The following is an 18,894-nucleotide window of genomic DNA, read 5'->3' as shown; positions in this document are numbered from 1 at the left end:
GTTATTATCATCTTTCACAACATAATGATTTAATTCATATATATTTATCTCATAGAAGATTGAATATTGGTGAACGCTTGACAATGGCCTGTGAAATGAAACTCCCAGAGGTGGGGGCGCACATGACGATCAAGTCAATATGAGTGATGAAGTTTAGGATTTTGAGTAATGTGTACCTAATTCGGAGCCGTTCTTAAGAGTTACGCTCTAGCGTGTAGAAGTCCAAATACCAACGTATGTCAAATTCGAGTTTCTAAGTAAATTCGTTTTGCATAGAAAAATTTGATAGGTAAACTCGATGCATAAACTCTTCGAATTCACCTCATGATAAAATTGATATATATTTGACATATATACATATGTCATTATAATGCATCAATAATCCAAAATTTCAAGTTAACTGCAAAGTTAAAGTATAATAGAGACTACAGTGATAAAATCTCATAGTCATAAACTAATATCAAACTAAATAAATTTTCTTACCTAGTCGAAGCACTTCTCACCGCCTTAAGAACCATTTGAAACCAATTAAAAATGATATCAATGTCAATGAATAGAGATTACTCAAGAAAGAAGACGAATGGTTGTGTTTCCCTACGTGCTCGATAAGAAAGTGATGCTTGTTTCTTTTGTTGAAAAGGATAAATAAGGAAAGGAAATATGCATGTGCATCATATATTGTGCATCATAAGCTCACAACTAATCTCATTTGCCTGCGGCTTTTACATAAAATCTGATTTTGAATATTATTATCTGGTGTTTCTTTTCCTAAACACAGATATAAATTTCATGATGGTACATTATTTTTATCAACTAAAGAAGGAAAATCATAGTTAAGTAGTCCTTAGGTAGAGAATTCATTTGAAATTAACCAACAAAGGTTGAACACTTATGATAATTAAAATGATCTATTCCCATTGATAGGGGAAGAGTTGAGGTGCTTCATTGCCTTGAGAACCATCTGAAGCCAAGTTATACAATGAAGAACAATGATCACTCTCACTCCCATTAGGGACCAAAACTCTATCCATAGATTCAAAGCTGTTGTTGTTATTACCATGCAGACTCAGTCCTAAGGGCTGCATAAGGGACATTGAATGAGTCTGCTGCTGCTGCTGCACCATTTGGTTCAAACCATTCTCGGGTGTGTGTGTCTGTGATGATGACAGAAGAGAGAGAGCACAAGGAGATTCGTTTACTGATGAATTCGTTAAGCTATCACAGAACATTTTGTTGCTTGTCCTTAGAAGAGATGTGTTCGGGTTATGAAGCGAGGGAATGTTGTTGTCGGTGTGTAAGAATTGAAGTTGCTTCCCTTCTCCGTAACTGGTTGCAGTAGAACCGAGGAAAAGATCTTGTTTGTCAAGTACAGGAACTTGTTGGTGTTGATTGTGGATGTGAAGCATACCACTTTCGCAGGAAGAAATGAGGCCGTTACTCCAAGGTGAATTCACCATAGCAGTAGAACTCGAAAAGGGTAGCAACTGTGTGCCTGAAAAAGTACAGCAGTAAAATTTATTGGTATCGACGTGTTAGTATCAATATCGTGTCTGGTGTCGGTAAATGATATGATATGCTTGAGCAAAATCTTTTTGTTTGGTATATGTACCCTACTTGACATATTATATTAGTGGCCATTAGATTGTCATGAGCTTGTAGGAACATAAATGGACCAAATCAGACGCACTCATCTAGCTAAGTGCATACATTGTGTTATCACACATGAATCTTCTTACTCTTCTGATATACTGTGTATTTTTTGTATCTATGTGAGAATCTTTAGCCAACTTCTGCAACAAATCTAAGCATATATATACAAATGGGTCCACACTCAGGATAATAATGCGGTAGAAAAGCTAACCTTGGTAATTGGACAAAAAACTGCCAGCAGGTCGCGTGATAGGTTCAGGCTGAGGTTTTCTTCTCCTTTTATTGTGTCCGTCTAAACGTTTCCTGCAACTTCTTTTTCTTTCATCAAATTGATCGAGCGAATGGAACCTACGAAAATGGAAATTATGACTCAAGATTTAAGGAACCTCAACCAATCCACGTAACATGATGTCACATAGACACGGACACCAGATACGAATCATCATCACATTGACACCAATAGTCATTTGAGAAAATGCTATAACAAAATCTAAATGTAAGCATTTGTATTGGATTCGTGTTGGTGTCAGACACTAACACATATCAGACATAGGACACTGACACGTATCAGACACATGACATGTCTTTCAATATGAAGTGTTGTGCTATGCAACTTGCCTGATAGAATCAAATTTTAAAGTGTAACCTGCAGGTTTTTTATATGTTGAGATTCTCTTTTGGCTTAAGAATAAAGAAAGCTAATAAAATAGTAAGATGCTAAAGGAATATCAAACAATTGTACTTGTGAAGCTAACATGAACAATGGATAAGATTCAATCAAGGCATAAACAAACTAATAGAACAAATTACAAGCAATCTATAACTATGCATAAACATATACCTGCTACACTGTTGGCAAAATCTTTGTTTTAGTCCACCAATCGAAACCTCCGGAGTTTTGGAATGAAGTTCACAAACCTTATGCCGCCTATGATAATCCCTACAATTACTAAGATCAGAATTGCACCCATCCACGAGACAAGAAACTGTCAATGTAGTGTTATTAACCGCTCGCGCTCTCTTAAAAGACCCCGAAGACGAAGAAGGCGACGCAATTTTGGATACAGAAGAAGCAGAAACATCTTTGGACAATGGAAGTAACGATGATGATGATTCAGTAGCTGAATTCCCAACCTGACCAAGCTTCAAGTCAACAGAAAACTCCCCTTTGGTCTTATAAACTCCAAATCTGTTTGATTCTTCCATTGTTTCTATGTTAGGTAATGCTGTTGCCTCCTCTATACCACTCAAATCCCATGAAGATGCTTTCAAATTCCACTCCATAACCAAAATTTTCACCTATACTTATCAAACAATAACTACCTAGGAGTCATCAAAAACAAAAGTTCCAAAGAAATTCAGATTACTCTACAACATACAATGAAGCAAAAACAATGAAACAAACATAGAAAATAAATAAATGATGAGAGAGAGAAGAGAGAGAGAGTACTAGTAGCAGTAGCAGTAGCAGACAATTGTAGCAGAAGGATGCCTACTTCTTCCTTCAAGCACCACTCGTTGCCTGACATGGATCATGGATGGAATCCGTGAGTACACAAAACAGTAAATAATAAAATAGAAAATAAAAAATAAAATAAATAAAATAAAAAACTGTTTTCTTTTTTAGCAGCTAAGAAACATACCTAAGAAACTGTGGATCACAGAATAATGGATAATGTATTGAAAAAAGTTGATGATACTGTGTAGAGAGAGATAGGAACAGTGATGAAAGTGAGGCAGAAAAGGACCTGGATGATGTATATGATAGTTGTAAGAAGTTGAAGGAAGTAAAAAAATGATTAATATTATTTAATTTTGCCAAATATAGGGTTACTTGCTATTCCTAGAGTGTATAAAAGATTGAGAGAGAAAAGAAAGGAAGATGCATAATTGCATAGTATGATGGTATTGAGTGAGTATTATTCATATAATAACGACAGGCTGTTAGTTGCTTTCAACTTTTATAAGTCAGGAAAAGGAAGTACATAGGAATGGATGCTCAAGACAAGGCATGTGGCATTATGTTTCATTTTTCATGGCATGTCTTTCCCCTGGGCTTTTTTTTTATTTCTTCTTTTTTTATGTTTACTTCATATGATTCTTTTCTTTATATATAACATTTACATTTTTTTTGGGTACAATAACATTTACATTTTTTGATTTGAACAAGATGTCTTTTATAAATGACAAAATAGTAATGGTTTATACAAAGGTCCAAGACAGACAAAGTCTTATAAACACAATTTTGTTGACTTGAAAACGGATTATTGACGTGTTAGGTAGAGTTAGATCCTATGTCACGCAGATCTTTTAGCCTTTTAACTTTGATTTAGGGGCTACTATTTTGATTGGCATGTAACATTCACATTCTTCAGCTCAACCAAATAGATACAACATTAGGGACTTGGGTCGGGACATTGTCTTATTTTCTAAACGGTGACTGAACTTTTAAGATTCATTCGTGTTTATCATTTTCTAGAGGCTAAAATCAATGATTTTTCTTAATATTTTATGGGTAATTCTCAAAGGTAGAACATCATTTGGCTTGACCGCCTCCTAAAAAATTTTAATTATTTTTTATATTAATAGGAATTCAACTCCTTGAGATAAACTTTTTAGTAGAGGTGTACATGGGTTGGGTTGGATCGGGTTGAGACTAACCCGTTCAAACTTTAATGGGTTAGGTTCGTCATCCATCCCGCAATTTCATGATCAAAACCAACCTGAATCGAACCGTTCATTTATGGGTTGGGTTGAGTTCTGGGATTGTGTTTCAAATTAAAAATTATTTTTTTTCAATTTAAAAATATTGTAACACAATTCAATACATTTATACTCATTTCTAACACACAAAATGAATGAAGCACATCATATAATATCTAATAATATTCATCAACATGACATAACACTAGATAATAGTATAAAATTCTACAAGACACATTATTTTTATAAAATACAAAAGTTGGAAATGATACAAAAGAAAATAAGAAACAACATTTAATTTTAGAATTACGTAAACTCATTGATTTAGTAGTATTATTGGTGGAGGATAAAACTTTTTTGAAAAAATTATGATTAGTACTGAGATAATAATTTATATTTTTATTTAAGATAATAATAAAAAAACAAATTACTAATAGAACATCAATGGGTTGGGTTAACGGATCCGCGGGTTGCAAAACTCAAACCCGATACCCGAACCAAAACTATATAGATTGTTGTGGGTTGGGTTGGATATAATCATAAATGAACGGGATCGGGTAATTTATGGGTTGGTTCGATTTGCATTAGCGGGTTCGTGAGTCGACCCGCACCCATGAACACCCCTACTTTTTAAAAATGTTGCATCTCCTCTTTCCAATTCCTTGCCGCTTTGGCTGATTTTGACTCTCAAATGTTTCATAATTTTGACATAGTTGATTATCTTCTATGTGCTTTGAAATTATTCATATAAGTTAACAACTCCCTTTTTTCTATATATTCAAACCAAACACACACAACATTATTAAGGATTGTTCGGACATTTCTGCTTGTGGCTATATTTTCTATGATCCTATTTCAACTTGTTTTGTTGATTCTCTATATCATCATAATAATGTGTTTGATTTGCAAAAGAGAAAGTATTAGACATAACAATATGTGATAGTCCACGATAATTTTTATACCACGCTCTATTTAATGATCGATGCACTAGACAAGTAATTTTTTACCACATATTTTTTATGAAATATAAAGTTGACAATTTTGTGGTGCCCCCCACATTTATTAGTAAACAATCTTCTACCCATTTGATGAATTGGTTGATGGTTGTGGTGATAAGTGTATGCCTTTGGTTGATGTATATATATATATATATATATATATATATATATATATATATATATATATATATATATATATATTCAATTAGATTCAATTAGATTCATGGTTCACCTTATGAATGGATAGGGTTTAATGACATCTGACATTAACTCGATCGATGTTCTTTGTATTGAGTCATGTTATTAACATATTTTGCATTATTTAGTATAATGAAAGCAATCAATCGCGATAGTCGACCAATAACACCCATGACGATGAATTGGCCACTTTATCATTATTTGGTGCATTGTAAAAAAGATAAGATAAGAGGGGGAAAGATATGAAAAAAATAAGATGGGGAGAGATGGATTAATAGGAAAAGGAGGTGAAAGATAAAAGGGGAGAGAGGAGGAGAGGAGAGATGTGAGATAAATGGGGAGAGATATAAGAGAGGTGTATGAAAGTAGGGGCGGAGCCAAGGCCCAGCCAGCCCGGGCAGGCGCCCGGGCTCAACCCCTATTTTCTTTGTATTTCTCCAATGTAATAGTCGATTTTTAGATAAAATTAGAGGTAAAATTAAAGGCAAAATTAGTAAAAATAAGGTGTAAAAATTAAAACAGATGAATAATAAATGGTGTAAAGTTTTTGCCCAGACTGTCTAAAATTTCTGGCTCCGCCACTGTATGAAAGGGTGAGTGATATGTGAGTGAGAGAGAGGGAGGAGAGGGGGGGAGAGGTGCGAGATAAATGGGGGAGATATATAAGAGAGATGTATGAAATAGTGCGGAATATGAGAGAGAGAGAGAGAGAGAGAGAGAGAGAGAGAGAGAGAGAGAGAGAGAGAGAGAGAGAGAGAGGGAGAGAGAGAGAGAGAGAGAGAGAGAGAGAGAGAGTCTTTATTACAACCACCATGATTTTCCTAATTTCTTGAAGTACATATAATTATCTTATTTACTACAACTCTAACAATTTATAATCAAACTTGATGTTTTTTATAAAATATCACTAATGAAAATGTAACCATACATGATTTGGTTAGTGCTAAATTATGAATGTGTGGTTAATGCAAATTGTGCATATTTGAGATATATGTGCCGAAAAGCTATTTACAATGAGATCCCCATTCCTCCCTGAATTATCAGAAAAAATGAGATATCTACGCTAAATTACATTGGAGTTTTCAAATTGCTTTATTTTTTTAAGCAAAATTTATTTAAAAAATATTTAATAAAAAATTATTCTAAAAAATAAGTGAAATATTTAATTGAAATGTATAAAAGTAAATATTAATCTATTAAAAAATAAAAATAAATAGATAAAAAATGGACAAACTTGCATTAATCTGTCACTTTGACGGAGCAGATTAAATTTTTAAATCCAATTTTATTTGACGGAGTTAAGGTGGAATGGAGCAGACTGCCATTTTTTTACCTAATAATAAACATAATAGAAATTATTTTTGACCAAATAACTTTTAATTTGTTAACTCTAACTTAGTTGTGTTGTGGTTGCATTTAAAAATATAAAATATTAATATTGTTTTCCGAAAACTTAAAAATAATCGTTCAAGAAAACTGCATTAAACTAACAAATATATCAAGAAAATGTATGAATATGGTTTTACATATAAAATTTAATAAAACCCACAAAAAAAAAAAAGAAATTTAAAAAAAAATAACAAAACAAAATAGTGAGATGTTATCAACATTACCTAACATTACAATAAGTTTTCCAAAATTTCAAAATCGCGAGTGGCCCCACACCCCTGCCTACACTGTACTCATAGTGACCAAACAAAAACCCTTCAAAAATCTGAAACCTTGCCCCCCCACCTCAACAAAAACAATTTGAGTGGCTCTTTCTTAATCTCACAAACCATAATAGACTTAAAAACACAAGAAAGAAATAAAATAAAGAATTCCAAAAATATGTTTAGTCGTGTCTAATAGTTATTGTGGATTAAAGTATGATTCCGGGACAGTAATGATGAGTGTTGTTGGTGGGACTTGGTCATTAATTTAGAGGGCTCCAGAATTAGATACTTTGCTTATTTGAGCCACAACAAGCATTGAGTCCCAAACAAACGTTCCTATGCCCAAACACACTCGACCATGTGCTCATTTTTACTCCTTATGTCTTCCATCTCCCATACTGATGTGAGTTGTAGGGACTAAGTAATAATCACTATTTTCTGATTCTTGTAGGACTCATTCATGGCTCTTCTCTATTTTGTAAAGTATACTAGTATATGATAACTTTCTTTTTTATTTTGAATAGAAACATATTTTGTTGTGAAATTAAAATTTAGTAGATTGTAGTATGTAGTTTGTTTTATTCATTAAGTGTCAAATATATAATCAGTGTATTTTGATTGGTTTGTTTGAATTATCTAAGCATATATAAGCTGTATTTGGATCGGTTTTTGTAAATTAGAGGGGCTGAATATTTGCTTTCTTTTCTTCTTCTTAAAGGTTAAAATCATATCATTTTATAATCATTTTTTAATAGAAAATTAAGTGAATAAAAATTTTAATTTCTAAAACTTATTTTCTATTTATTAAAATTTTATACAATTTAATAAATTTAAAAAATTCTATAAAATAGAAATATCATCAATCACAATATCTTTGATAGACAACAAATTGATTTAATCTACTGTAGTTTCGACATTTTTTGATGTCATCTCTTTTTTATAAAAAATTTAGAGATTGGGTCAGCTAATTCAGCCTGATTTTATACTCATACAACTTTGTTATTGAGCTCGAGTTATGTGACTGTGTCATTCATTTTTATATGAGTTAGCCATGTAGTTAATTAGTGACTCTCAAGTTTGACAACCTACCTCTTGACCCTATGACCTTGTCGGGTCGATGATCGGTCTAGTTTTTAAAGCATTGGTCGGTGGTTCTTCAGTCAAGGCAAAGTGAGGCAAGCATTTCATGTTTGTAGCGTCACTAACCTAAGAATGCAAAAATGATAAAAACGCAAGCTGCAAGAGTTATGGACCTTTAGATGAAGTCAACGAGACATGTGTTGGGTGCAAGTGTGAATGGTTAAAACCCCACATTGCATATGAATGGGTGGATTGTCAAATTTATAAGAGAGGGAACCCATTTACCTAACACCTTAAGGTTTAGGGTTGAGATGTGGCGTCTCCCTCTCTTGTGGTCTTGGAGCATTAGCCCCGTTAGTGCTTGCGACTCTCCCAGACTCCCCAAACAGTGGTATCAGAGTTGTGGTTCGGCTTTGTGAGGGAGCGGAAGCTTGATCTAGTGTAGGACTCTATTATAGGATGTGGGGGACTCACACTTGTGGGGGAGAATGTTGGTGCAAGTGTGAGTGGTTAAAGTTCCACATTATGGAAAGTTCAAGTCATAAATATGTTGATACAATCAAGATTACACAAGGTGCGAGATTATGTCGGTGGTTAAAGAGCTTACTACCAACAAGGAAACTACACCATAAGTTTTCAACCTAGTTTTTGACATGTGAAATTCTTGGAGTGGTTTAACTTCAAGTGAAATTTATTCTTCATGATAAAGTATTTGATTGTCGGTGATGACAATGTGAAATTCTTGAAGTGGTTTATCTTCAAGTGAAATATATTCTTCATGAAAGAGTGTGATAGTTTTTAAAACTATGATTGTCGATGAAGACGATGTGAAAATTCTTGGAGTGATGTAGCTTCAAGTGACTATACTCTTTATGGTGGAGTATGATTGTCGGTGAAGACAATGAAAACTTATGTATTATTTTCAATCAAGGTGGAGATTGTTGAGGTTGGTTGAAAATATACATGTTGAAGAAGTCACACCTCGCTTATTTTAGTGAAGGAATAGGGAGTCCAATGCTATATATAGGATTCAAATTTTTCTTTACAATGCACCAGTCAAAAGTACTTTAAGCTTGTATTTGACTTTCTTTGTTCTCATATGCTCTTGTGTTAGAATGTTGTGAGATGTAGTTAAATATTTGTTTTTAAGGATGTGGGTGTACTGGTGGTCTAGGTTAGTTGAGGTTACATTATGTGTTGTAACAATTTCATATAGTGTTATTCTCTGGTTGTCTATTGACAACGACCTAAGATTTTTTCTCTAGTTTTAGAGTTTCCACAGTATGTTCTTGTGTTGTGATTATGTTCCTTTTTCTCTATGTTTGTTATTTTTCCAACAACATGCTGAGGAACAAAAGACAATAACCAAACTTTGGATGTCATGTATTCCACAAATGGAGAGAACAATCATGCACTACATGCGTAAATGGTCTAACGAGTATCATTTTCTGTTGGTCATAGTGAAATGACTAGTATGATAGTTTCTTCTATAAATACCACTTTACGTAAGTTTCAAATAATATTCATTCAATCAATCAAGCTATTTTCACTCTTTATATTATTTATTTTACTCTAAATTTATGCCTTTTTTAGACTAATCATTCAACTCCCAAATACCTCAATTGAATCTTAAATAGATCATAGATTAGGTACACCACCATCAAGAAACAATGTTTATATCTATATTATGCATGAACCAAACTATAGTATTATTTCCTATCTAGATAAGTGTTGGTCTTATATAAGATTTATATAACCACGTATATCATGAATAAACTCGTTTTGAAGGTTGGTTAATGAAATAGGCTATTAAGTTTAACACTTTTGCATTCAAATACGTATTTTTGAGGGAGGTTAAAGGTTAGACGCTCGTGTGCCAAAGTCTAAGATTTGATATTTGAGTCGACTCTCACCATTACTATCAACCCTTGGGTGATGATGTTTGACGGGTCTAGGTCGGGGTGGCAAATGGGCATGTCCTCCCTGTTTAGACCCACCCCGCAAAAGCCCTCAAGAAAATAGGGTGGGGCAGTCATAGTTGAAGGTGCAGACCTAAAACCTTAGCCCACCCCACAAAAAAGTGAGGGCAGGACGGGCTAAGCTCGCGGGTACTGCACTTTTTAAGTCTAAAAATACAAAAATTATGTTTATTCTCGTGCCCGCAAAAGTCAGCATAAAAAATGGGGCGAGCGGGGCGGTCACACTAGAGGGCGAGGGTCTAAAACCTTGGCCCTCCCTGCACAAAAGTGCGGGCAAAATGGGTATGTCCAACGGGCCGTGCCCATTTTACCACCCCTAGATCTAGGACGCAAAAAGGCACTAGAGTTGGCGTGATCATCATTAACTACGAGGAAAGATTCATAAATTCAAATGGAACCTAAATCTTAAGTTCTCCAATAATTAAGTTGAAGACAATGCGATGATTATGGGACTAAAAATACTAACAAGCATGTTCTATGAATAGAACCATATCCAGGTGTTGGGAGATACTCGCGTAGAAATCAAACAAATCACTTATGAATATAAATTGTTTGAATCCAAATCTTCTAAGAAGTTAAAGACAAAGGAAATTATGGGTTTATAGCTATTGCATCATTGCAAGTATATGGTGAGGATGGTTGATCCATGGTCTGTCGAGACTTGGATAATGAATTAATAGCTATACAAAGTCTCTACGATAAGTTATTTGAAGAATGCTTACAAGAAATGAGAGAATCTTTGAAGATATTAAGCCATGGTCCTCATCCCCCGAGAGAAATGGATAACAATACCAAATATGATTTATGTGTGACCTCCTATATAGTCACCCCTAGCAACTCAACAATAAAAGCAACAAAACCTTATTTGTTTATACCCATAGGTGAAGTAGACATGAAATATCGTATAGAGTAATCGTCATTTCATCAAATGACATATAAAATGAATATGTCTCTGGATGCCACATCTCTACAAATGTTGATATAAGGTTGGGATCAACCCACTTCAAACTGACTCTTTGGAGTGAAGATAGATTACGTCCATCCAACCAACCTTGAATCATATGAGGAAAATATGCATGGATTGTAGGAAATAATTTAAACTTCACACCATGTCCTGGAACTTAAATTTACTCCATGTGCTGCAACTTTTATTTCCTTTTTTGCACATCGCTCTTGAAAACAAATTAAATTTTACATTATAAAATATAAATAATAAATAAATTAAAAAAATTATTTAATCTAATAAAAATAATTATTTACCTCTGTGTGTCATAATCGACAAACAACATGATGTTTGTACTATACTAGAAGAGACGTGCCGTACGACCTTCCTAAAAAAAGATGTTGCTGATGAGTTGGACCTTGCTCATCTTGTAGTGCAACCATCACATATTTAGCTTAGAAATCTTCTCTTCTGATATACACACTCAATAATTCTATTGCCGCGTCCTCTTCTATGCACCACTGGTAAGAAAATAACATGATTATAAACGAATTTTGAAAAAAATTACAGACCAGATGACTTGACATCAAGACATCCAATGTATAAGCTTGCGAACCTGATTACTCAACCTTAAGAGATTTAGTAGTGAAAAATATGGACTATATCTTTTGATGTTAAGACATCCAGTGAAGAAAAAAGTGGATAAGATGACTCATCTTTAAGACATCTGCTAGTGATAAATATGGATCAGATGTTTAAACATTTAGACATTCGATAGTGAAAAAATATACATTGGATCAGATAACTTAGTTTCCTAATGTTCAGAAAAATATGTGGATAAAATAACTTTTTAAGATTTGCAATACAAAAAATAGGGCGTAATAGTCATTTCAAATGCATTGTTGAGGTATAGGAAAAGATTTCCAACAATAAAATGGGCATTATTTTATCCATCTCATGGGGTGAGGGTGAATATACTGAAAATCCAATTTTGCCCTTCCCATATTCAGAGATGCATCTCCGGAGTCACTCAATACACACAAAAAAAGTGTTGCAAGTGAGCCACACCCCGTTAATACCAAAAACTAATCCAGAGATGCATCTCCATAATCACCATTGTATGTCTTTGATGGTGTTTTAAGTTGATTGAACTATTTTAATTAAATCAATGACAATTCTGGATATGCATCTCCAGAAATGTCAAGCGGAAAAATTAACAAAATACCACCCTTTCATGTTCTTATTCTTCATGACCAAACTCCACTATTCTATCAAAACCCTTAAAAAACCCTCCTTACATTCCCATTCAACTTTTGCACTCCAAAACATTAATTTCGTATTTTTTTCACATGACAAGAAGCAAAAGAAGCTGCATTTTAAGGTAAAGAACACATTTTTCCTTCCACATTGCTTGCATTAATTTGGTTTTTGTTGTGAATGAACATTGAGTTCAGAGATGCATCTCCGAATTAGGTTGCATGTGTTCCAGGTATGCATTTACAGATTGTTCTAAAGTTGAATTTGAATATTAAATATGTTTTTCATATTGTGATAGGTTGTAGATATGATGCACCCTGATACTTCCCTAAAGTTATTGTGTATGTAGATGTTAAATCAGATGAAATAGAGGATGATGTTAAACTGGGGGATGTCGAAATTGATGTTAAATCGGGTGATGTCAAAGATAATGTTAAATTGGTTGGTATCGAGGTGGATGTTAAACTGATTGTTGTCGAGGTAGTTGTCTGTGAACAATTTAAAACTAAATGTGAGTTTTTTAAGCGTGAACATATGCTCCAATGGATCCGCACGGAGGTCGACAAACTTGGGTTCAGTGTTGTAATTGGGATGTCTGGTAATGGTTCTTATTAAAGACATGCATTTGTAACAATGAGATGCAAAAGAAGTGGCACGTACCGGCAACCTATTCGGAAGTTGAAACAGGATGACACCGGATCGAGAAAGTGTGATTTTCCTTTTAAGGGCCGTGGATAGCATAAGGTGAATAATATATGGAAATTTAATGTGGTTTCTAATATACATAATTATTAATTGTGTCATAAGTTAGCCGGTCATCTCATTGTCTGTCGTCTTATTCCTGAGAAGGATGAACTTGTTTGTGACATGACATTGAATATGGTGTCTCCTGAAAACATGCTTGAAACGTTGAAACGAAGAAAAAAAACCTCAAAATGTCTCAAATATCAAGAAAACATACACTGTTTGTGCCGTAAACAACAAGGCGATAAGAAGACCAAGAACTGAAATGTAACAACTTTTGAAGTTTCTGGATGATGATCGTTATGTTTCTAAGTACAAATTGTGTGAGGATGGAGTCATTGTTCGAGACATATTTTGGACTCTTCCTGATTCTATCAAGTTGTTCAACATATTTCCCAATGTGCTTATAATTGATTCAACATACAAAACAAACAAGTATAGACTTCCACTTCTGGAAATTGTTAGCATTACTTCGAAGAAGATGAAATTTTAAGTGGGTTTTGCATTTTTGGAAAGAAAAAAAATAGGTCAATGTTACATGGGTTTTGGAAGTGTGCAAGACTATGTTGAAGGACCAAGAAAATATGCCAAAGATCATTGTAATTGATCACGATATTGCACTGATAAATTCGGATGCAAAGGTGTTTTATACATCCTATGCATTACTTTGTAGGTATCACATAACCAAAAAAGTGAGAAATAGACTTAAACATGCAGTAGGAACCAAACAAATCAAAGGTGAAGATGGGAAAATGGTCAAATATGGTGTGGTAATGGAAAGAATAATGGATTTCTAGAATGATGTTGTAAATTCTTCCGCAAAAGAGTTATATGAAGAATATGTCATACAATTCAGAAGGATGTATGCGAGATACCTAAATTTAGACCAAGTGAAGGAGAAGATTTTTGTGCTTGGACCGATCAATTTAGATGGTTTGTCAATACAATAACTAATAGAGTTGAATTTGCACATGTTACACAAACGAATTGGTTGGGAAACAATAAAGGAGAATTTTGTAGAGGTTGAGATTCTGTGAACCAAATGATCTGAAATCAACATAATGAGATACAAACATCTTTTTGGTCGGAGCATTACTGTATTAGAATATCAATTCAAAGACAACATCCTTTATTCACAATTGGTTGGCAACATCTCTCAGGCGGATTAAATCTTATTTATATCGAGCCCAAGCGAGCAGAGAAAATGGGATCATATGGTTCATAGTGTGATTTTACAATTAAGAAAACGTGCAGTCATCCACGTGTTTGTTTAATTGCAAAGAAAATGAAGGTTGTTGCACCAGTACGTATGAATGATATTTATATCCACTATAAAAGGCTCTTGTTTGATGGTGGTGGTGCGATGTTGTCTACTTTAACGACACGAAACCATCAATTGAATTTAGGGCCACATATTACATCTCTTTTGTAGACTTAAAATCCATACTAGATAATCTCCAACAATACTCTGACAATCAAAGAGTTGTGAAGCTCGAGTATCATTCACCCTCAAGTGACAATAAAAGGAAGATTCAACTCAACAACTTTGAGATGAAGACATACAAACATTTAAGGGTTATGTTGAGTACATTTCATCGTTATAAAACAAATGGTTTAATTGAAGTGGATGCGACAATTGCGAGATCGACCGAAGATATTCTAATGATGTTGCAACGTTCTAATAAAATGTAATATTAAATTTATGTTAAAGATCATATATGTAATGCTAAATTTATGTTAACGGTTATCCATGTAATGTTACTTATTTTGATGTTCATTTATGTTTTTCTCCAACTTTCTATAAATGTTAATGGTTTGGGGTTTAAGCTAACAAAGTGTATTTCGGAGATACATCTCCTAAAAACTCATTGAGTTTTGAAATAAGAGTTATTATGAATCTGCACTTTTGAATTTACCCTAATCTGGATATGGAGATACATCTCTGGACACTTATTTTGGCAACATGGGATGACTAACTCAAGAAAGTGTTGAATATATAATTTGAGTACGTCCGAAGATTCATCTATGAAATCTAAGAGCTTTTGTGACTTTTCAAAGTTGTGAACTAGCATTCCATGTAATGGATAAAGTAACCAACTCTTTCCACCCTTATATGTGTAACCCACACCCTTGAAAAGCCCAAATTTCCCTTCCTGCGTCCGGAGATGCATCTCCGGATGCACCAAAATGCGTTATTTTTAGGTCCACCCTAAATTGATCAAGAATATGGTCCATAAATGCATCTATGTATGTTATTTGGGTGTATCCGAAGATGCATCTTTGAAATATTCTCTGAAGTCCTTTAAAAGGTGTTGGAAGCGTATTAATTGCAATAGTGATTTAATTCGGAGATGTATCTCCGAAAATCCCGTTGAATCATTTTAGAGTAACATCATTGTTCCAACATCGTAATTTTTTGCGGCCAACTTACATTATAGTAAAATCAAAGCAAAATCCAAGTGAAATGAAAATAAAAAGTCATACATTAATCTAAAAAGTCAACACCATACATAATATTTGTCCGAAAATACAAAAAAAATTACATCCAAACATAAACTAACTCAACAACATTCTGTAACTTAGCAACCATGGTCTTCACGAGGGCCAATTGGGAAGTGTCATCCTCAAAGAGTCTTGCTTATATGGATCTTTTACCCATCTCCGCAACATGCTGACAAACCTCCGTCAAGCTCTCAGCATGATCTTCCTGAACCTCAAGTACCTCTAGGTTAGCTGGCCTATGTGGTCTTCCATGAGCATCTAGTGTCATGATAGGTTGTGTTGTGACACCCTAAAGAACCATGTCATGTAGCCCTCAAAATAAGCCAAGTGTACATGAACAAGCTCCCGACGACACTCCTCTAGTACCAGATAACTCTTGAAATCATCAAATATAGCACCAAGATCTCTACGACGGACACCAGTAGGTGTAACACCCCATAAATTTTGATTTATTAATTTAATTGAATTTTTTAAATTAATTAATTAATATCAGTATTTTAGATTGGGATTATTGGGGAATTATGGATGAAGGAGAGAACTGAAGAACGTGAAAAGAAGAGAAGCTGAAGGAGAGAACTGAAGAACGTGGAAGAGGAACCAAAGAGGAAGATGACCAAATCAAGAACTTGGCTAAGGTAAGGGGGGACTCTCCAATTAACTTCTCTTGTCGTATCCTAAGTGATGATATTGATTAGGCATATTAGTTAGAACGATTGGATTGTATGTTTAGGTTTTGGGGTTTTGGGAGATTTAGGTTGTTTTGTTGAATCGATGTGATTGATGAATTGAAGAATGATTTTAGTGTTAGGTGACCACTAAAATGTGTTATAATTGTATTATGTGATGTTATTTGATGATGTTTTGATGTGGGGACTGTTATGGTGCGATTTGATTGAGATTGGGAGAGGAAAGATGTCAAAATCGCAGAAAAAAATTCTGTATCAGCGCAGCGTGCGTCGACCTATGAAAGTCATGCGTCGACCTATAGGTTCCCAAATGGCCAGCATGAGTCGACTCATGGGTCGATCTGATCAAACCCGAGGGGGACAAAAAGTTCTGTGCGTCGACCTATGGATCTTGTGCGTCGACCTACAACATACAAATTTTTAACGAATTTTCCGAAGACCATAACATTCAAACCGTATGTCCGTTTTTAGTGCCTTTTCGAGCACGATGAACCTTATGAGATAATCTATGTGTATAAATGATGAAATAAGGTGTAACTCAAATTATTTTGAAACATGATTTTATTTCTTGATGAATGATGTATGGTACATATATGTTATGAGATGTGTTAATACATGCTATGTTTAAAGTAATAATCATGTGATGATTTATGAATTGTATGATGATGATAATTGGATGATATTTGATTGATGCTAATATATATTTAAACATACTTGATGATGATGATGATGATGATGGTATAAGTATGTTATATATGTTGCATTCATTCATAATCATTTGTTGAGGGCTGAATCCTGATGATGAGGGGATTCAAGGAAGGGCATAATTCTCATTGTGTGGAATTTGTGTTGGCAGGGCCGTATCTTGAAAATGTTGGATCGGTCGGTGGGTTATTCCCATTGATGATGTTTGGTACCATATGCATAGTGTCAGTTCATTCATATGCATGATTTTCATAACATGATTGAATGTGTTTCAGTGTTATGAAGTGTTGATGTGTTGGTTGTGTACTTGTGGAATTGTCTGAATATAATACAATTGGGTGATTGATATAACTATGATGTGTTATTATTTATGATGCAATAATATTTATTAATTGCAATGAGACTCACCCTTACACTATATTTTTCAGATTGAGGATAGCGGCTTCGACTTGGTGAGGATTAGCTCATGAGTCTTTGTTTAGTTAGCGTCAGGTGTCATGCTCTGATAGATGTAACACTGGGGAACGTTATGTTTTGAAATTAATTTAATAACTCTGTTTGTTTTGAATTAATTTTGAGGATTGGTGGTATTGATGATGAAATGTTATTTTGATAATTTATTCCGCTGTGTAAACATGATGTTGATGAGTTAGGAATGATTATTCCCTAGTAAATGCATGACAGTGACAAATAATGTTTATTTTATTAACAATTGTGGCACCCTTGTTTGCATGTACTCTGATTTAATTATTAATTGCCGCGGGGGTTTAGAAGGGTGTTACAGTAGGAGAGGGAGGTCTCTTAATGATCTGCAAGTAACCAAAGTAGTGCATCACTTGCTATGGAAAATAAGAGATGACCCACATGCCAGCCATTTGGAGTATATGGAGACAACGTCAAACAGACGTGTCTGACGGTGACCCCCGTATGGACAGAAGCAAACCTCATCTGGTACCATATGATCAAGAGAGGCTCTGAATGGCTCGACCCCACTATTCCCTCTGTATGAAACAAATGCGGGTGCACATGGCAAGTCTTCATTATAGGCAGGCGCAACCTCCCACCTAGTGATGCGAGAGAAGTGAGAGAAGATCCACCTATGAAAATGTTTTAAATAAAATATTAGTAACAAGTGTAACAAATAAATTATAAAAATATTAGTAATAATAAATTACCATAAGAAGCGTGCAACTCCCTGTAATTTGCTTTGTATTCCAAAGACAACTTTTTCCCAGCTTCGAGTACAGGTAAACCAAACAGGAAACCCTTAATTGTACTCGTGAATCGAAGTCAGGTCGAAGAATTATTTTACCTAATGCATTAAAAGTAAACTATTTTCGAATTCTAATACTACCTAATGCATTAAAAGTAAACTATTTTTTACCTAATACATTAATCAAAAATCAAAATATGTTAATTGAAAAACTTAATCAAATAAGTGTTGATAAGGATAAATAATATTCAATGCAGTATGTGGAGCGAGTTGAGATTGGTAAAATTGAAGTAAATGTTCTTTTGTTGTTTGCAAAATTGATTGGAATGGTGTTGCTCACAAGCTCCAATGGGGGAAGAAAAATATTCAGAAAATGAAGAAGGAGGAGATGGAGGGTCTGGCGCGCGTTATATATACATTAAAAACTTTCGGAGATGCATTTCCTAAAATTTCCTTTAGCTTGAAAACAAAGTTTGATTTGAAGATGCATCTTCGAACAAACTCTTAAACACATTCGATCTCCAAATTAAAGTTGGGTTAATGAACTTTTTGGTCCCTCTAAATATTGCAGATTTCGTTTT

General features: G+C 34.2%; 1 protein-coding gene across 3 annotated transcripts; it reads right to left on the bottom strand.

Moving 5' to 3' along the window:
• Positions 1 to 737: 737 nt before the first annotated feature.
• LOC131655401 (squamosa promoter-binding-like protein 13A) lies at positions 738 to 3,563 on the bottom strand. 3 transcript variants are annotated; one of them, XM_058925283.1, is made up of 5 exons: positions 3,294 to 3,563; positions 3,101 to 3,172; positions 2,492 to 2,973; positions 1,862 to 1,998; positions 738 to 1,492 (listed from the first exon to the last, which is right to left on the bottom strand). In XM_058925283.1, exons 3-5 carry the CDS (start codon positions 2,932 to 2,934, stop codon positions 909 to 911), a joined length of 1,164 nt encoding a protein of 387 aa, XP_058781266.1. In that variant the 5' UTR covers positions 2,935 to 2,973; positions 3,101 to 3,172; positions 3,294 to 3,563; the 3' UTR covers positions 738 to 908. The 3 variants fall into 3 exon arrangements, with proteins under 3 accessions (XP_058781266.1, XP_058781267.1, XP_058781268.1); XM_058925284.1 differs by having other exon boundaries at positions 3,104 to 3,172; XM_058925285.1 differs by lacking the exons at positions 3,101 to 3,172; positions 3,294 to 3,563 and having other exon boundaries at positions 2,492 to 3,093.
• Between the last annotated feature and the right edge of the window lie 15,331 nt (positions 3,564 to 18,894).

This window comes from Vicia villosa, linkage group LG3 (assembly GCF_029867415.1).
Source record: "Vicia villosa cultivar HV-30 ecotype Madison, WI linkage group LG3, Vvil1.0, whole genome shotgun sequence".
Classification (NCBI taxonomy): Eukaryota; Viridiplantae; Streptophyta; class Magnoliopsida; order Fabales; family Fabaceae; genus Vicia; species Vicia villosa.
Note: the sequence above shows the minus strand (reverse complement) of the source record. Positions and strands in the feature narration are given on the sequence as shown.